The sequence below is a fragment of the Hyperolius riggenbachi genome, chromosome 6 (assembly GCF_040937935.1).
Source record: "Hyperolius riggenbachi isolate aHypRig1 chromosome 6, aHypRig1.pri, whole genome shotgun sequence".
Taxonomy (NCBI): Eukaryota; Metazoa; Chordata; class Amphibia; order Anura; family Hyperoliidae; genus Hyperolius; species Hyperolius riggenbachi.
The window spans coordinates 231729449-231750773 of NC_090651.1; the positions used below are offsets into that span (position 1 = coordinate 231729449).

General features: G+C 43.8%; 1 protein-coding gene across 3 annotated transcripts in view; it reads right to left on the minus strand.

The window, feature by feature from the left end:
• Positions 1-21325, minus strand: part of NPHP4 (nephrocystin 4) — a 486557-nt gene that overhangs the window by 97746 nt on the left and 367486 nt on the right. For all 3 annotated transcript variants that reach the window (XM_068240494.1, XM_068240492.1, XM_068240493.1), the window contains one exon: positions 10-138. In XM_068240494.1, coding sequence (XP_068096595.1) covers positions 10-138 — 129 coding nt within the window. The remainder of the gene's footprint in view (positions 1-9; positions 139-21325) is intronic.

Here is a 21325-nt window from a genome sequence, read left to right on the forward strand (position 1 = left end):
ATTACTTACCACCTATGGTTTGAGTTGAAAACAAGCTGCCTCCCCGGAAGCTACTTCTGCTGTCATGAGCAGTGATGATGCGAGACCTTGGTGGAGGAAGCGAGTCAGATCTTTTTAATTTCTGGTCAGAAAGATGTCCTGTAATGCAATAACAAAGATTTGCTTAAGTTCCTCTTCCAAGATTGAAAAATATAACAAGTGCTATTGGCATTTGTTGGATTTATAAATTCAGTAAAATTGTACACCTCTATGAGCCTTATTCAATTAACTTCTCTTCTTAAGTTTTGTCCCAGAAGATACTTTTTCGCTTCTCTTTAAAACAACTTTTCAGCACTTGGCAATTGAAAAAATACCAAAAAGTGCTATCAAAATTATTATTAAACATTTTCTTGCTTGCTGGTGGCTTGGGAGAGATTGTACTTACAAGGTGTCAAAATATCACCTAGGAGAGGAAAAAAGTTTATTGAATAGTGGCCAATATGTTTTTCTCTTATGCACAAAGAACTTACATTGACAGTTTTGTAAAATTAAAAACGCTGGATATAATTTGGTAGTCACTTCACTATCCTGTGCCAGTGTCATTTGTACTTTTGTCAAATGTTACACCACATGAATAGTGTGCGTCTTTTGAACACATTACAACTTAAACAGCAATTCACATTAAAATGGTGCATAGTTGTCTGCAAGTGTGCTTTGTTACAATTAAGATAGGGGTTGATGTACTAATCTCATATACAGTATTATTAAAAATAATGCATTTATATAGAGCTGAGATTGGTCTTTAAAAAGACTTGAGAGAGTACACTTAAAATAAACCTCATGTCACTAACTGTCACTCAAAGGAGCTCACACTGTAATGTCCCAATTATAGTCATAGTGTAATGACGTCATTATAGTCTAGGGCCAAGTGGTGGAAACCAATTAACCTGTCAATGTGAGTTTTGGTTGTGGAAGGAAACCAAGGTGCCTAGAGGAAAGAAATACTGGGAGAACAAACATTCAATGTAGATAGTTTTCAGAGTGGAAAAGGAAATTGGGACTCCTGTGCTGTTTGGCAAGTGTTACAGCTCTTTAACTGGTTTGTATGATACATTGAGGAGTAGGCTGAATGCATAAGACCCCCTCAATATTTATGGGTTAACAGAATTCATTTTCATCATTATACTATTGTATGTGTATTGTTCACTATGTAACTGGCTCTGATAATAATGGGACAAAATAGAATAAGAAGATAATCGAGAGTCCAATATAGTGTAGTATTGTAACATAAGAGGAATATAAATTATAGGTAAGTATAATACTCACAAATAGTGGTAGCTGTTCAAGCAACCACTACAGATGCATATGGGGAAAATAAACCGATCCCCATTCAGGATAAGAAGTTGATTTCCATAGAAGTAGGAAACTGGGGCAAAAACCAACCATCCACTAAAGGAGGATAACAACTTTGAGTAGGAAACAGAGGTGCCAAAAAAGAAAAAAATAATTCAAAACCATTTAAAATGGGGGTTAATAGGTGGACTTACCTCCCACACAGAAGACATGAATGGCCTCAATTCACTAAGATCATGTGGGAGATAATAAGGCAAGAGAAAACTTACCTCCACACAGTGAGAGAGTAATCTTATCTCTCCATTCCTTATGTTACCGCCTCTGTAGTTAAGTTACCTCCTCTGTAGTTAAGTTACCTCCTCTGTAGTTATTTTCACACGCAGTTAATTAACAGCCTGTCTTTAACTTTAGAATTCTGGAGTTATTGTAAGGATTGAAAAGTTAACTTAAAGACAGAAGAGTTAACTTTAGGTTTGCCTGAGGTAAAATGTTTCCTGAATAGTACATGCCTCGTCATCACCATGGTGATAACTCTAGAAATGTTATCAAAGACAGGAGATAGGCTTAGTGAATTGAGGCCATCCACTGGAATGTTTTGCAACCAGTTCAACATTAATTTGGTACACCATAAACAAACTGCAACATGTTTTGCGGGTCCACAGGCAAAAGTACAACAAGAAGTAACAACATTCAGATCAGTGGGAGTTGGGGTGCCTCTGGGCACCGCAGAGCAGGGCTATCTTGGAGAGGAGGCGAAATCAATGATGTAATATTGTAGTCATATTGTTTAAAACCCCACTTAGGATAATTTTGATAACAGTTGTGCTAACGATGAGTCTACATTTTAAGGGTAAAAATATCAGCTATTTTGGAAAAACTATTTCTATATTTTTTATGATTTTAAATACAGTATTCCTTTTTTTATACTGAATTGCCTTTTTATTAACACATCAAAATGTCCTGCATTGCAAATAAAAATCAAAAATAATAAAATATTCTATCTATATACTATACAACACGTAGAACGTGTTCGTCTCTCTTTGATGTGCTACACAGCCTCCAGTGGCTATAGACTAGGCAGCTGTAATAGCTTGACAACTTCAAAGAATGTACAATTCGTGTTGTCAATATTCTATCCGCCCATCCAGCATGTGAGAGAGGGGATGTGTTTAGCGTTATGTACAGGAAGGATGGATGTCTACAATACCAATCTATTATTTTTTGTGGGAGATAATTTTATTCCATTTTACAGGAGAATTCATAGATGGGGGAAAGAAAAGAAAACGCAAAAAAGACCAGGAGATGTTTGAAATGGATTTCTGAGGATTGTATTATTTTAAGACTTTTAGGCCTCTTGCACACTACATGCAATTCCGATTTTTATCGATTTTAACATGCAATTCCGATTTATGATTTTTAATCCTTACTGCATGCTGCATCATTTTGTCTGCATTTTTCTTTTGATAGCATCCCGGGAAAATCCAAATCGCAAATCAGAATTGCAAATCGGATTTTCAGTGCGCAGGGAGCCTTAACACTGGCGTATTCAGGCGGGGGTTACAGATGTATGGAACCCCCCCTGATATTCCTGTACCTTTAAAAAAAATTCAGGGTCTGTGGGAAAAACTCAGCTCTTTCCCTATTGTAAAGACTGCATGTAGACAGCTACATAAGGTATTTCATAGGTTGAAAAGTTTTTGACAGTCCCTAAACTCCAGGAGGGCTGCCTGCAGCTTGTGTGAGAGGCTGACCATCCCTTACATCCTCCACACCCCTATGGACTGTATACCTATAATCCTTCCCCTATTCCCACAATCCCCCCCACCATGTTGTTAATGTTTTGTTTTTGCTTTGGCAATGCTAAATGTATTTGGTCCTGCCAATAAAGCTTTTTTGGATTTGGCTGGCAGGGACAGGAGAACATGCAAGTAGCCTCTGTGTGATGTGGGACTGCAATACAAATACGCTATCTGCTCTATCTCAGTCTCTCCACTCCTCCTCTCTTGGCATTCACCATTGTTTCCCCCCTTCCCCTAGTGCTGGCTGGAAGGGGGGCAATCTCCCCCCAGGTCCCCTTTCAGTCAGTGATTTAGGGCTGGTGTCTGGTGTATTCAGGTTTGTTGTTGTAAGGCAATGCAAAATCCTAGGCTAGCTGATAAAAGTGCAATTAAAGGGCAGGCAAGCTGGTAAATATACACAGCATGATCAGGGACGGATCTAGACCAAGTTGCCCCAAGTTGCGCCTGGGGCAAGGTCAGGTTTTGGCGCCTAAACTGCCATTCCCCATCCACATTTTGCCGCCTTTTTAAGAATTCAACAAACTGCGCCTGGGGCAAGAGACCCGCTTGCCCCCCCCCCCCCCCCCCCTAGATCCGTCCCTGAGCATGATGCAGACCTTGCCTGGAGGGTCCATGGGCAAAAATCTGTCTGGTCTCTCCCCATTGTTATAATGACTGCATGTGTGGATAAGGTGTTAAACAAGGTGAAAAGTTTTTGACAGTCCCTAGACTCCAGAAGGGCTGCTTTCTGACTTGTGTGAGAGACCAGCAGGGACATGAGTCCTATTACAGGCAAGTAGCCTCTGTGTGATGTGGGACTGCAATACAGATAATGCTCCATCTCAGGCTATTCTCAATTTCTCTCCACTCCTCTTCTCTCTGGGCTAGTGCACGCCAAAATCACAATAGCAATCGCTAGCAATTAGTGAGTGCGATTTTGTGAAGCGATTTTCAGAGCGATTTCTGAATGAATCACTCAAGAAAATGCTACATGCAGTATACTTATGATTTTGAAAAAAATCACAATGCTGCTGTGGGAACACCCTCATAGGGTAACATTAGCCAAGCGATTTTCAAATCACTGTCGATTTGAAAAACGCTCAGACGCCCTCTTGGTTGGCACCAGCCCTCCTTCATTCACCTTTGTTTCCCTCTTCCCCTAGTGCTGGCTGGCTGTGTCTTCTTGTCATATAGGAAAGCAAAATAAAAGTGCAATCCTGGTGAGGCAAATTATTATTATTTAGTATTTATATAGCACCGCCATCTTCCGCAGATGCATATATCCCTGCATCATATGGGTATCGCTTGCGCTATGTGACACTATGTGGCATATTCCACTGAATTGTCCACTAGACTAAGTCTATCTCCCGTTCCTCTCTCGGGGAGTTGTTACAGCGCTTTCCCCTGTTCAAATTTGCTGCTTCCAGAAGCCCTCAGAAACACTCGTGTCCTTGAGTACTTCCAAGGATAGGCAGCTCCGTAATACGCCAGCGCACTTTTGTGCATGGTCAGTATGGAGCCACCTGTATTCGAAAGCACTTGGGGGACATAAGTGCTTCTGGACCTTTCAGGAATCCCCCCCCCCCCTTAAAAATCCTGCGTTTGTCCCTGCTTAAGGTGTCATAATCTGAATCACATGTGTGTTTGCCTCCCTCGAAGCACTGTGCAGAACAACTAGAACCATTTATGTAAATCAGGCTCAACTTATTTTTAATGATTTTATTTTGTTTTATTATGATTATTATTTAATATTTACATTTGTTTGAAAAGTGCCAAAAAGTTTTATTATTAAGTTGTGGAATAAATAGAGATAATTACCAAGCTCAGCCAACTTTAATCTATGACAGTTTTCCCCATTTCTTTTCCTTGTTTATTCTTTTCTTCCTCTCTGCTATTATCCTTATTACTGAATGTATAACTTTTTCTCCTCCTTTTCATTGACTTCTTCCCTTTTCTCTATGCTCTGGCGGCATGTAGTGGATGGGGACGTAAGTACCGATACATGCAACCCTTTATTTTATCTTTTTTGGCCCCTTGCTGTAGATAGTTGGAATGGTTCATCAGCAATTCCCTTCATAACTGGACCCCTTCTTCATTACAGGGATAGACTTTATTTCAGTATTCAATATGTGAAGGATGGATATTCTAACAGTTCTGTTTTTAACCCAGTTGTAGATCCAATGCTGTTTCCTTTTATTATATCCAAGTCAATATATTTTAATATTGTTTATTTATTTAATCCCTTGTTCAGATCATCTATGATTTATTATCTCAACCATAATACAAAGAAGTATATTTAGGATTGGTTAAATAATTTTAAGGCCATGCTCACAGTGAGACGACGTGTTGTGTGCCCTGTATAACGGGAATGAAACATAACAGAATAAAAAGTTGTACCACACATTATGGCCGTGCGATGGCGTTGCATACAGTGACTGAATAGTATGTTTCACTTCTACTGTTAACGTGTGCATTTACCGGTGATGCACTGCATGCACTGCGTTACCATACTGCAATGCACCTGCTGAACTGTGAACGTCGCATAGGTGGTGCATTGTAGTAAGGAAAGCTGCATTACAAAGCAGTCGTTACAACGCACCACAACACACCACTGTGAACAGGGCCTAAATGTCGCAGGTACTCAAGTATGACCTGATATCATAGAACCTTGGTCATGAGATTGGAATTTTTTTCTTGCATAAAGCCACTGTTCACAGTACTATTTATGTCTTAAAGTGGTCTGAAACTCCAACATAACATTCAACAAAAATGTGCTTTCCTACTTTTTATAAGTCATACAGTTATCATATTTGCTTTGGTGCATAAGAAATATCGTCTGTTTACAAGTTTCCAAAGTGTAGTTTATCTTTCCCTGAAACCTGCCATTGCATTTTATTCAAACTGCTTTTAATTATATATTAACATCTTCTAATTAGTTGTTCTGAGCTGTTTGCGTGCTTGAAGCACAGATAGCTTCACAGAGAGCTCCTTTTCATTTGTTACACTGTTTACACACATGTATCAACATTGGAATGCAAACAAAGATACTGTTATCTCCAGTTTGGATGTGGATTTGAAGCTGAATTGCAGGACAAAGTGCTTTGTTTTACCATTTCAGTGATGTTCTGCTAAAGAAAATTCTGGGATAGTAGCTTTCAAGCTGCGAGGAATCTTTTAGAGCAAAGTAGAAATGCTGACTTTCAGACCACTTTAAAGAGAACCCGAGGTGTGTTTAAAGAATGTTATCTGCATACAGAGGTTGGATCTGCCTATACAGCCCAGCCTCTGTTGCTATCCCAAACCCCACTAAGGTCCCCCTGCACTCTGCAATCCCTCATAAATCACAGTCGTGCTGTGTGGCTGTGTTTACATCTGTAGTGTCAGTCTCAGCTGCTCCCCCGCCTCCTGCATAGCTCCGGTCCCTGCCCCCGTCCCTTCCCTCCAATCAGCAGGGAGGGAAGGGATGCAGGCAGGGACTGGAGTTCTGCAGGAGGCGGGGAGAGCAGCAGACTGACACTATAGAGATAAACACAGCCAGCTCTGACAAGCTGTTTGTCAGCAGCGTGGCTGTGATTTATGAGGGATTGCAGAGTGCAGGGGGACCTTAGGGGGGTTTGGGATAGCAACAGAGGCTGGGCTGTATAGGCAGATCCAGCCTCTGTATGCAGATAATATTCTTCAAACCCACCTCGGGTTCTCTTTAAGAATGTTTGGCTACATGAGATGGAATATTTCCTTTATGTTCATCCATGATAGATGTTACCCTGAGATTGTCAATAACATTTCTTGTTTGAAATGTATTGAAATGTATTGTTTGTATCTCTATAGTTAAAAAACTAATACAAATCTTAAAATAGATAATTAATTAGATTGGGCTCTTTTTGTTTACTTCAACTCTGCTACAATCACATCATTGTTAAATGGAAAACATTCCCAACAGACTGTATCTGACAAATAAGACCAATAACATTTATATTGCACTTTTCTCCTGGCGGACTCAAAGAGCTTAAGCTACAGCCTCTAGGGTGCGTTCAGTAGGCAGTAGCAGTGTTAGGGAGTCTAGTCCAAGGACTCCTTACTGAATAGGTGCTGGCTTACTGAAGAGGAAGAGCCAAGATTCACACCCAAGTCACCTGTGTCAAAGGCAAAACCCTTAAAGAAAATCTGTATTAAGAAAAACACTCCTGGGGGGTACTCACCTCCTCCTATGTCCCACGACAGCGGCGATACTGCTCCCCGAATGGCTGGGATGTAAATATTTACCTTCCCGACTCCAGCGCAGGCGCAGTAGCGTTTCTCGGCTCCAGAATAGGCAGAAATAGCCGATCCTAGTCGGATCCGCTATACTGCGCAGGCGCAAGTCTGAGCCTGCGCAGTAGAGCGGACCTGACTGGGATTGGCTATTTCCGTATATTTCCAAGCGGAGAGCCGCAACAGCGAAACCTGCTGGAGATAGTGAAGGTAAAAATTGAACAGCCAGAGCATTTAATAGGTTTCTTTGGAAAAATAAAAAGACAAGGATAGCCCTAAACAAGTTAACACTCCCTAGAATGTGGGGGGGCTTGGCAATCCCGGACATCCGACGATATAATTTAGCGTGTCTAACTAGGCATGTGAGGGACTGGCTAAATAAGACTAGCATTTATTCCAACTACTCTCTCGAGGCGGCCTTCACAGACCCTTGGTCGCTAGCAGGCCTTCTACACACACCTCAAAAGCATATACCCCCAAAACTGAAAAACAGCAAAGTAATTAGAGATACTATCCAGGCCTGGAGGGCAATAAGGAAAATCCTCGGGGCACCTCAACAGATTTCAAAATATATGCCCTTCTGGGGATTACCAGGTTTCCCAGCTAGCCTAGCCCATGGAGGATTCCTGGCCTGGCTGGACAGGGGCATAGAGCGCTTGGGGCAACTCTGTGACATGCGTAAGGGGAGACTTTTCTCATTCCCAGAGATCAGATCTAAATTCAACATTCCTAAGGCCCATTTCTTATATTACTGCCAATTGAAGTCTTTCATACAGACTAAACTGACTAATATTTCAGATATAGCAATGCCAACTCCCTTCGACAGGTTTATCTCTCCGCAAAAGTATCAAGTTTCACTTTCGGAAATTCATTCCAGGTTACAAGAGATTGAGTTGTCAGAAAAGGCACAAAATAGTTTATCCAAGTGGAAAAGAGACATTCCCATTGATAATGTTGAGGGAAAAATACTGGAAGGATATAGAATAGTGCATAAAATAGCACCAGGCGAAAACTGGAGGGAGTCACAGTTAAAGCTAATCCATAGAGCAAAATATGCCTTTAACATTAAATACAAGATCCCCCCGGCATGTTACTCGCCGAGATGTCCCAAGTGCTCACTGCAGAATGCAGATATCTATCATTGTCTCTGGGCCTGCCCGACAATAGTTAAGTTCTGGCATGACATTATGGCGTATGCGAAAGCGATGTGCAGGGTTCAATTGAATCTAGACCCACTAATGATGTTGTTCAACTATTTCGAGCCTCAAAGCCAGGATACCCCTGGTGTAACCAGATCCAGTCCGTCCAAACTGACTCATCTGATCGTTATAGCCTCGCGTAAAGTCATCTTTAACAAATGGATTTTCCCCAGCGCCCCGACGGTCTGGGATGTTCAGGAAGAACTTTATCACCTCTTTAACCAAGACAAACTCGAGGCTATTATACAAAAAGATAAGAAAACAGCTAGCTTCTTCAAGAAGTGGAAACTATTTATCCTGGCATCTTTCTCGGACCTGGAAATAAAAGCAATAATGGAACATTTTAAATACACTAAGTGGTATCTGATGAGTCATTTGCAGGGATCCTTGGGTCGACTCGACATTTCTTAATACTATCAAGAACAACAGCTGCTCCCAGAGATGACAGAGGGGAGGGGGGGGGGGGTAGGGGGGGAGGGAAATGGGAAATCAGGTGGGACCAGTTAAATTTTAGAAAAGTTGAACAAATGAACGTTTACAAATGTGATATGCTTAATTGCGTTTCATATCTTAGTATTGTACTAAATCTGTTCGATTTGTTATTATCTCACCCTGTATGGTTGGTGTTATAGATAAAAATAAAAACTATGTTTTAAAAAAATTGAACAGCCTGACCAATTGTCGGCTGTGACTTCCGAGGGGCAGACAGAGACCACCGTGGGATGGAGGAGGACGGGGGAAGCCTCGATAGGATCCAAAGGCTTCCCCCGCCCGAGGTAAGTACCCCCAGGGGCATTTTTCTTAATACAGAGTCTCTTTAATCATTACATCATTCAGCCACAGCTCCACAGGCAGGATAACCTATTTAATAATAGATAGATTACAAAAGATTAGGCTGGGGAAACAGATTTATCAATATTTTTCCTTTATCAATGTAGTAAAATACAGTATTATATAAAAATGCTTTAAAAATGCATGGAAAAATGCAGTCCTCTGCGTCTCTGTAAGGATCCCTCCTGTAGCGTATTCTGTCCGTTGCAGTGGAGCTGCAAACGGAAAGTTTTGGCTTACCTGCTTGCATTCGGTTGTGCATTTGCAATGGGTCTCATTGTCATTTGCAATCGCTCTGCAGTTCTGGGCAGCTCAGGATGCTGTCATCATTCCAATTGCGTGTTGCAGCTGAGCTGCGGCCAAATAGCCCTGGATTTCCTGCATGCATGTTGCTACATAATTCTGCATGTATTTCTTATGGGGGTCCTTTGCATTCACAGCCAGCTAGCAAATGGTAATCAAATCAGCTCAGGATTGAGTGATTACCATTTAGCTGTGTGGAGATTTGCATACCTGCATCCATTGGTTGATGCCAGCATAAAGGTTTGCCTCCCATTTCATACCCCTCCCCTCATAGTGGTCAGTACGCTGATCTACTGGGCACCTTGTTACTCTGTATAGTTATTGTAGTTCTATGCGACCTTATTACTTGTGCTTTAGCTAGTTCTTGATAAATATATATGCAGACTTGCTAATATATATTTATCCGTTAGTTGAGCCGTTTGTTATTTTTCTTATTATTGTGTATTGCCTAGTTCCATGCTTGTCGGACATTCGCTGCATCCGCGGTGGATCAGTGAAGTCCATTATCCAGATAGTTTGGATTCTGCCATCACCACGTTGGTGACTGTAGTATTCCTGCTACTCTAGTTTCTGGGAAAGTAACTATAGGCTGCAGTTGCTATTGGTTACATTCTATCCTGTAGTCTTGCCTGGGTGGATGCTTGCTGGGGACTGTTAGCCTGCTTGCTCTGCTTATGTGGACGTGACTGTGAGCTGCTGTTGCTACTAGTTATGCTCCAATCTATAGTCCTGTCGTGTACCTGTCTGAATGCTTGCTATCCCTAAGGCAGCACAGCGCGAACTAAGGCAGCGCAACATCGCACTGCGCTGCCATTGTGTTTTATGTGTAGCGATATCGGAAGCCCTGAGCTGCAGTTGCTCTGGGCAGCCTGTGTAACCTCTTCCATTATCCAGCTCTTAGCCTTGTTGTGCTGGGTGGTCAGAAAGTATGACCCCCTAGCATTACAGTCTCCATTGAGATAAATTATGTGCGTTTTACACGCACTGTAAAATGGGCATACCGGCATATACATTTTTACATGCAGCCTATAGACTTTCATTAATTGCAAAAATGCTAGCATTTTATGCAAGATAGCGTTTCTACCTAGTGTGTTCCTAGCCTCATTTTTGTGCTAGCTATACTACAGAACAGACAACATAAAAGTACAGGCTGGAAATGGAATATGTGTGAATTTGCACGTCTACTCTGTTCATGTATCATACCAGAATATTACACAGAAATGTAATCATTTCTTGGCAGACATTCTGTACCTTATTTTTTTTATATATATAATTTAGTTAGTAAGTTGAATTAACAGTCAGCTTGTAGGATTTGCTAGTTTGCAGTTTTCTGCATTAGGGTTTACACAGCACAAATTCTGGCTGTGCTTGATTTTAAATTATTTATAGGATGTGCTCAAAGCAATGAAGCACTGTACAAAATCAGAGACCTCCCATTTATTACTATTTCTTTGTTTTAAGAGATTAAGTAGAGGCTCCACCCTAATATGACAAGAAGAGCACAAACCTGCTGTATTCTTACATATTCTACCTGCTGCAAAATGTATTTGCTTGACTACAGGTGGATCCCTACTTACAAACAGGTTCCTTTCTGGGAGGGTGTTTGTAAGTTGATTTTGTTGTTTTTTAGTTATGTGTTATTCATACTGGTGCAGGTGTGGATAAATGATTTACTTTTGGACAACTTTAGACTTGGACATACTATAGTAGTAATAGTATAGTAGTAATACCTTCATTAGGCCTTACGCTACTTATAACCATTTATGCAATACATTCACATGTAATATAAAACATATGTAAGCAAAAACAATGCAGATAATTTTTACATTAACTCAACTTTGTTTGCATGTATGAGATATTTGTAACTTCAGTTGTTTGTAAGTAGTGGACTATCTGTGTTAAGTTATAAGATACAGGTAGGGCAAGCTTAAAGAGGCAACATATAGTAGAATGTAGTATATTATTCAGGATACCTACTTCTATGCTACTTATCCTGGTTTCAGCACCACAAACACCTCCCATATCTATATATAACTGTATATTGGTATGTAACCCTGCTATTCCAGTGATGTTTAGCCTAGGCTGTTTATTATGCAGAACCAGGTGTTATTTCTATTGACTTTGAAAAACACAGTAAGCAAATATTCTGCAGTGATGCACCTACCAGCAGTTAGGATATTGCCACCTCTGATAAATTTAAGAATGAGGAAAGGTTTTACAATGTGCAAGCAATAACTAAATACTTTAAAAAGTACTACTGATAAAAATAAGCAATTTTATTAAGCTACATTCAGGAAAGGTCCTCTTTAAGTTCTGGGGAGTTTAACATTCGTATTTAGGTAAGTGTTAAAACCAGGTTTAGGATTAGGTTTGATTTTCAGTTTAGCTAAAGAATATTGATGGATTGCCTAATAACTTAGTGTTAGAGATAATTTAAGTGTTTCCTTTTAGGGCTAGGTTTAGAGGAAAGGTCAGGATAAGTGTTAAACATTCGTCAGGGAAACGGCTGACAGTAGACACAGCATTAGGATTTATGGATAGGGTAAATAGTTACTTTAGGGTTAGGATTACTGTCAGGCAGAGGACAGGGTGTAGGAAGCTTATATATAAGGCCTTTAGATTACTGTTAGGCAGAGAACTGGTGGAGGGAGGACTAGCTCATTGCTAGGGTTAGGTGGGTTGGTTTAATGGGTAAGTAACAGGTTAGGTCAGATGATGGAAGCTGACAGTTTTGAAATAGAAGTACCCGAGATACCCTGCATCTCCGTTACTAGGCTCTTGGATATATATATATTTACTCTGAAAAACAAAGGCATCAGACTCATATGAAAGCAATTCTGAACCAATGGCTAGACCAGCATTCAGCATCATAAACTGTGCCACAATCTGCATGCGTTATACTTCAGCTTACATTTACATACATGGCGTACATACATCTTAAGTAGCCAAGAAATCCCCTTTTCATTTCAGTATGACCTAGATTCCCTATTCATTAAAATGAGACTGCGGGATTAGCTATCATTCATGAACTGGGAACTTATTACGTACAATTCCCAAGACATGCCACTGTCATCCAGCACACCATTGTCTGGTTCCCGCAGCATGCAGATGTAATTTGCGTACTAAAAGTAAATGCCATCTGTGCACATCATACACGTGACATCAGCTGTGCATGTAAACACCCAGCAAATAGAGCCGTTCCAGCAATAGAACATTAAATTATGATAAAGGCAGTGGGGAGTTGAGTTCCGTTTGAGGAAGTAGGTGATCTGCTTCCACTGACATTTCACTTGTGACAGGTTTTCGGATTCGCTGCGCCGCTCTCTCCATAAGCTTATCTTTCCCCCGCAGGCGACGTATGAAAAAGTACGATAATGGCAATTTAACTTTTAATATAGCTAATCTTTCTCATGAAGATTAGATGTCAGCCCCATAAAGAAACTGAATTGTTTAACTGTATGCTTGAAAATTAACTATGAGCATTAGAAGAGGCAGGCTAATGTATTTGGGCTGCATTTAAATTAACAGAATGGTTTGATTTGTCTTTTGTTAAAGCAGACGAACGCCAGTGCAACAAACATACCCATATGTAAATATTTATTCTAGGATATAAAAGATATTGTGATTCAAAAGGATTCCCCAAGTCACTGATCAATGTACCCTTCTCATCTGTTTACAAAACATGACTCTCAGCTAAAATGCATCTGTAATCAGACAAAAAAATTAAAGAGTATTTCAAGTAAAGAAAGACAGAGCTGTCATATTTATTCCCTTTTAAACAATACCTGTTGCATGGCTATCCTGCGGATCCTCTGCTTCTAACGGCTGGTTCACACTGCAAGAGCTTTTTCTAAGCATTTGTGTTTTTAAAAGCTTTTGCTAATGTAATGCTATGTGTTTTGTTCACACTTGAGCAATGTGATTTTATAAAAATCACCCATAGCATTTCATTAGCAAAAGCTTCAAATAACTGGTGCTTAAAAAAGCTCTTGCAGTGTGAACCAGACCTAAAACTTTTAGCCATAGATCCTGAACAAGCATATGCAGATCAGATGTCTCTGATATTATTGTCAGATCTGAAAAGATTAGCTGCATGCTTGTTTCTGGTGTTATTCAAACACTACTGTAGCCAAATAGACCTGCAGCACAGCCAGACAACTGGTATTGTTTTAACCACTTAACGACCGCCCACTGCACAGGGGCAGTCGGAAAGTGGAAGCCCTAAGGACCGGCTAACGCACAGATGTGGCGGTCCTTTTACTGTGAACTACGATTAAGGGCAGATGGTAAGCCCGATACGCGTGAGTTGATCCTATGATTTTATTGCACTGTCTGTGGATTTTTCAAATAAATATATTAGCCTTTTTCTACTTCAATCTGGTCTGGTTTGCGGATCCCTTTTTTGTTCATTTATCTCGTATGGCCTGGCTGACCTGATCCTGCACCGACTGATATGATGTTTGGGGGTTCAGAGCGTTTATAAACTTTCTTTGTTGCTAGGGGCATGGGCGGAGCGATCGCGTCATCCGTGACGCGATCCTCCGCCGGGGATCGATGGCCGGGCACTTAAACTACAGCCCCCCGGCCAATTAGCAGCGCCGGCGGGCGGAGCAATACACAAATTCCGCCAATTAAAGTGTATAAGGCACTTTGTTAGGTAAACAAAGTGCTTTATACACGCTTCCTCCTCGCCTCGTGGTCTCTTTGTTCCAGAGACCACCAGCGAGGAGGAAGCACTAGTAAGTATACACCACACATTTTTTTCCCCACACAACCCCCTGATTTCCCACCCCAGCCTTCAGACCCCCCCTGATCACCCCAGCAGACCCCTGCCAGCACCCTTGCACCCCTCTAACCCCCCCCCCCCCCCGTCACTAACTATCGACGCTACCCCCTAGATTAGGTCCCTAACTGCCTCCTAATCACCCCTGACCCCCCCGCCCACCTTTAGATCACCCCCAGACCCCATCCCAGACTACCCCCCTGTATACTGTATACATCTGTATACAGCTAGCTTACCCTCTGATCCCCCTCTGATCACCTATCACCTGTCCATCACCCCTCAGCACCCCCACCCATCAGAGCAGACCCTAACTGCCCCGCGGGGGCAACCGATCACCTGCCCAGACCCTCGATTGCCCTCAGACCCCCCTCTTGATTACATCCCCTGCGCATTGTTTACATCTGTCCTCCCCAGCAATCACTAACTGATCTTCGATCAGTAACCCACTGTGTCTGCCTCTCATCAGATCAGGACTCAGTCTGCCCCGTGCGGGCTCCTGATCAACCCCCACCCCCTCAAATCGCCCTCAGACCCCCCCTAATCACCTTCCGAGAGCATTGTATTTGACTGTGCTGTGATTGTATTCGATTGTGCTGCAATTGTATTTGATTGTCCCGTGATCTGCTTCGATTGTCCCGTGATTGTTTGATTGCCTCTGAGACCCCACCTCCCGCCACCCCCAACCCCACCCTTCCCACCACCACCTCCAACCACCACCTTCCGAGTGCCTTCAGATTTGCTTGTGCTGTTATTGGATTCAATTGTGCTGTAATTGTATTTGATTGTCCCGTGATCGGCTTTGATTGTCCCGTTATGGGTTGATTGCCTCTGAGACCCCACTTTCCACCAACCCCAACCCCCATCCCACCACCACCCCCACCCCCTATCACCTTCCGAGTGCATCAGATTTGATTGTGCTGTGATTGGTTTCGATTGTGCTGTAATTGTATTTGATTGTCCCGTGATCGGCTTTGATTGCTCCGTGATTGTTTGATTGCCTCTGAGACCCCCACTTCCCACCAACCCCCCACCACCACCCCCACCCCCCATCACCTTCCGAGTGCATCAGATTTGATTGTGCGGTGATTGGATTCGATTGTGCTGTAATTGTATTTGATTGTCCCGTGATCGGCTTTGATTGTCCCATGATTGTTTGATTGCCTCTGAGACTCCACTCGCCACCACCCCCAAACCCCCCTCCCCCCCCCCCCACCCCAGATCATCCCCCTGTTACTATCCTAGTGATCTAAAAACAGTGATCAGTGAAAACTGACACTTTTTTTTAGTATCACTAGTGTTAGCAGTTAGGCCAGTTAGCTAGGCCCCTTTGTTAGGGTCAGTTAGTGCCCAGCCCACTGCACCACATTCACTGATTAGTCGCCGATTAGCGCCATCACTGTCGCTAATCAGCATTGGTACTATATAGTATCTAGTGATCATTCCTGATTGCAGACAGATCTATAGCAGTACATTAGGGTCACCTTAGTGTAGGCTCCACTAAAAACGCAGTGTTTACCCGATCAGGCCTGATCGTTCGCCCGCACTTGCGTTCAGCCGCCCCACTGTAGTGACAGATTTTTTTTTCTGATCAGTGCAAAAACACTTTACACTAGCTGTGGCGCTGTAAAGTTCAGTTTTGATTTTTTTTTTATCAAAACTCAGTGACCACAGCTTTCTACCTCTCAAATACTCCCTTTTGCTAGTTAGGTGCTGTTTTTTTCTGGGTAGTCTCGGAGGAAAACCCCATAAATTTAGCAGTCCACAATGGCAAGAAGGGTGATTTCCGATGAGGAGGTATACAGGTACATGGACCAGTCGGATGAGAGCGTTTGGGAAGACTCAGCCGACGAATCATCCGGGTCCGAATTTGAACCTGTGGAAAGCAGTGGTTCTCTGACCGAAAGTGATGACGAGGTTTTGGTCCCAGCTAGAGCCAGGCGTACCAGACCCCATGTCGTTAGATCGCAGGTGGCGCAGGATCCGCCTCATGGGCAGCAGGGTGGTGCTAGCGCTGATGAGAGTTTTCTTGGTGAGGCAGGCACCAGCAGCGCAGCATCTCCTGGACTTAGTACCAGTACTTCTGTAGACCCTGGTGAAGTGGTGAGCGCCAGCATGGAAGTTGAAACTGGTACAGTGGCACGTGCAGTAGTACCCCCGTCGCAGCCACCATAGACTCCCAGAGGTGCTGGCAAATCCAGATTGGCAATCCCTTGATTCCGCCGCACCCGTAGTGCCCCCTTTCACCGCCCAGTCTGGAGTCCAAGTGGCGACAGCTCATCTAGGAACGGCCCTAGACTTTTTGCAGCTGTTCATCACCCAGGTTCTCTAGGACTTAATTGTGGTTGAGACCAACCGTAAAGCCACACAATTCATCACCGAGAACACGGATAGCAGCTATGCCCAGCCTTTCCGGTGGAAACCAGTCCAAGTTTCCGAACTTAAAATCTTTTTGGCCCTTATCCTTCACTTGGGACTAATGAAACAGAATGTATTGCGGTCGTATTGGTCTACGAACCCAGTACATCATGTTCCCTTGTACCCTGCTGCCATGTTCAGGACACTATTTTAGTCCATCCTGCGCTTCCTGCACTTCAATGACGACAAAACCTGTCATAAAAAGGACTACCCTGCTTATGACCGGCTCCACAACATTCGGCCCCTCATAGACCACCTGTCATCAACATTTGCAGATGCTTATACCCCTGAACAGAACATCTGCGTAGACGAGTCCCTCTTACGCTTTACCGGTCGCCTTGGCATCAAACAGTACATCCCAAGCAAGGGCGCCTGGTATAGGGTGAAACTGTATAAGCTCTGTGAAAGGGCCACAGGCTATACATGTCGTTTTAGGGTCTATGAGGGAAAAGACTCAAAATTGGAGCCGGTCGGATGCCCTGACTACCTGGGGAGCAGTGGAAAGGTTGTGTGGGACTTGGTGTCACCCTTGTTCCAGAAGGGGTACCATCTTTATGTGGACAACTATTACACAAGTGTGGCCCTCTATCAGCACTTAAAGTTAGAAGGAATCCGATGCTGTGGCAATGCGCGGCCTAGTCGCCAGGGCTTCTCCGAACGGCTCGTTACCACCAGACTTGAACGGGGGCAGAGGGCCGCCTTGCGTACTGACGACCTGCTCGCGGTGAAATGGAGGGACGTTTACTTTCTGTCCACCATTCACACAGACACGACAGTCCAAATTCAACGGGCAACTGAGGTCATTGAAAAGCCCCTTGTCGTCCACGAATATAATGTCAATATGGGAGGGGTGGACTTCAATGACCAGAGGTTAGCGCCCTATTTAATTTCCCGGAAAACAAGAAAGTGTCTTTTTATCTGATTCAATTGGCAGTTTACAACAGCTTTGTTCTCTACAGTAAGGCTGGGAGAACTGGATCTTTCCTTCAATTTCAGGAACAGATCGTTCTGGACCTCCTGTATCCAGGAGGTGCCAGGCCCCCTGCCCCAAATGCAACTAGCCGACTGCATGGAAGGCATTACACCTATCAGCTTCCGAGTACCCCAGGTCAACGCATCCGAAGAAAACGTTGTCGTGTCTGCAGCAGTGCTAGAAGAAGGACTGACACCAGTTTTTATTGTCCCAAATGTCCTGACCAGCCTGGCCTATGCCTAGGGGAATGTTTTGAGAGGTACCACGAGCATGTACACTATTAGAACCTAGGGAACTCCAGACACAGGAGTAGGCACACACTCAGTGGTATTTCGCACAGTGTCCCAGGGGGAGGAGAGGTAAGCTTGAAAAACCAAACAAACAGGTAAGCATAAAAGTCGGAAGAAGGATCGGTTTCCATGCTTGATATTGCTGATCTGTGCTGGGTTGGCGATATAAGACGGCATGTTTGAATTTCCCTTGAGTGTGGACACCCCCGGTTTATATGTGATTTACTTTGGGCCTATGATGATACTTTAATGCCACACAGAGTCATCTATATTGGCAGGCATATTGCTGTATACTACAGGCATAATGCTGTATACTAAAGTTCTGAGGCCCAGTCACATAAGTTGGTGGCTCACCCTGAGTGCAGGGTGGCACGGTGTGTCTCTCTCCTGAGGTTATCACTGCCATTGATGTGGAGGAAGATCTGCCATTGATGTGGAGCAAGGTATGTTTGCCGTTCATTTTTCCTTTCAGCCCAGAGTGCGTTACCCGTATACCCAATATAAGGAGCATAGCAGAAACTCCTAATACTGGCCATACATGTAATGATTGCAGAGACCCTAAAATGCCAGGACAGACTCCACAAATGACCCCATTTTGGAAAGAGGACACCCTAAAGCAGGGGTCGGGAACCTATGGCTCGCGAGCCATATATGGCTCTTTTCATGTCCGCATATGGCTCTCTGGCTCGCTAAAAGACGTGTGACAGAGCTGCCAGAGAGCCTGTGTTTACTTTTGCAATCTGCGCCGCCGCCCCCTCCTCCATGCCTGGTCTTTATAGTTACGTGTGCCTCCTTGATCGGCACCGCCTCCCACGCCAGAATTCTGCCTTTTTTCCCCGATCTCCTCCGAGATGGATGATGCTGGCGCTGGCTATAAAAGTGATGTCACACGTTACGTGTGACACGTAGACATCGGCGCAGCCAGCGGGAGCAGAGGCAGCTTGGCGGGGGGGAGGAGCCGACCCGACGACGTGCGACCCAGAGGCAGCCGCACCCATAGCTACGCAGCCAGCCACTACTCCTGCCTCCGGAACGTGTACTAAGCAGCAGCGAGTGAGAGCCTGCCGGACTGCCGCCATCGTGGTCACTTCAGGAGGCCACTCCAGGTCCAGGAGGTCACTCCAGTCCACTCTCCTCTGGTAAGTTCATTGTGGGGAAATCTTCTGCCAACGAGCTTGCATGTGTGGGGAAATCTTCTGCCAACGAGCTTGCATGTGTGGGGAAATCTGCCAATGAGCTTGCATTTGTGGGGAAATCTGCCAATGAGCTTGCATTTGTGGGGAAATCTGCCAATGAGCTTGCATTTGTGGGGAAATCTGTCAATGAGCTTGCATTTGTGGGGAAATCTGCCAATGAGCTTGCATTTGTGGGGAAATCTGCCAATGAGCTTGCATTTTTTGGGGAAATCTGTCAATGAGCTTGCATTTGTGGGGAAATCTGCCAATGAGCTTGCATTTTTTGGGAAATCTGTCAATGAGCTTGCATTTGTGGGGAAATCTGCCAATGAGCTTGCATTTGTGGGGAAATCTGCCAATGAGCTTGCATTTGTGGGGAAATCTGCCAATGAGCTTGCATTTGTGGGGAAATCTGCCAATGAGCTTGCATTTGTGGGGAAATCTGTCAATGAGCTTGCATTTGTGGGGAAATCTGCCAATGAGCTTGCATTTGTGGGGAAATCTGCCAATGAGCTTGCATTTGTGGGGAAATCTGTCAATGAGCTTGCATTTGTGGGGAAATCTGCCAATGAGCTTGCATTTGTGGGGAAATCTGCCAATGAGCTTGCATTTGTGGGGAAATCTGCCAATGAGCTTGCATTTGTGGGGAAATCTGCCAATGAGCTTGCATTTGTGGGGAAATCTGCCAATGAGCTTGCATTTTTGGGGAAATCTGCCAATGAGCTTGCATTTTTGGGGAAATCTGCCAATGAGCTTGCATTTGTGGGGAAATCTGCCAATGAGCTTGCATTTTTGGGGAAATCTGTCAATGAGCTTGCATTTGTGGGGAAATCTGTCAATGAGCTTGCATTTGTGGGGAAATCTGCCAATGAGCTTGCATTTTTTGGGAAATCTGTCAATGAGCTTGCATTTGTGGGGAAATCTGCCAATGAGCTTGCATTTGTGGGGAAATCTGCCAATGAGCTTGCATTTGTGGGGAAATCTGCCAATGAGCTTGCATTTGTGGGGAAATCTGTCAATGAGCTTGCATTTGTGGGGAAATCTTCTGCCGATGAGATTGCATTTTGTGGAGTGGACCATTGTGCACCTCACCTGCCCACCCAGCACCTTGACCTACCTCTCCACACCCTGACCTGCCGCACCCATTATTTACTGGTGAATGCTGGCCACTGTACGATTATTTTATGATGAAATGCTGCCCACTTTATGATTAATTTCTGGTGAAACATTGCTGCATTAGAATTATTTTATAGTGAAACGCTGCCCCATTACGATTATTTGGCACCTATGGGGGGGCCCCATCCAAATTTTCGCAGGGGGGGGGGGCCCAGTGATTTCTAGTTTCGCCCCTGTCCCCTGACCGGCCTTCCCAACCCACCACCCCTAGCCATCCTCCCCTGCCCAGGAGTTCACAACCTAATCCTACCATAGTAGTCAGTAGATAGCAAGTAACAATGTTTGATTGTATGGTCTGTGTTGAGGTGGAGTCAAACATGGCAATTATGTCTTATAATTTCTCCATAGGAATTTGAATTGTGTCGGAGGCTTTAACCAGCTTTGGCAGGCTGTTACGGAACTTCCCACCAGCTACACTCGCAATTGGCTACCCTGCCTTCATTATCTCTGCCCTGCCCCACGGACCACAAACTAAGGTGGTATCCTCCTTACCTCAGTCATCAAGCTGATTACAGAAGATGGCTAAAAGAAAAAAAGATGATCAGTATCGTACTTTTCAGCCGGAATGGACAGAGGAATTCGCCTTTATGGAGAGAGCAGGTTCTGCAGTGTGTCTACTATGCAACGATAAAATTGCATCAATGAAACGGTCTAATTTACAGCGGCATTTTGAAACACGCCATACTACTTTTGCATCAAAATATCCGGTGGGGGACAGCAGGAAGAAAGCATGTAAAGAGCTACTGGGTAGAGTGCAAGCTAGTCAACAGCAACTCCGTGTTTGGACCCAACAAGGTGACTGGAATTCAGCTAGCTTTG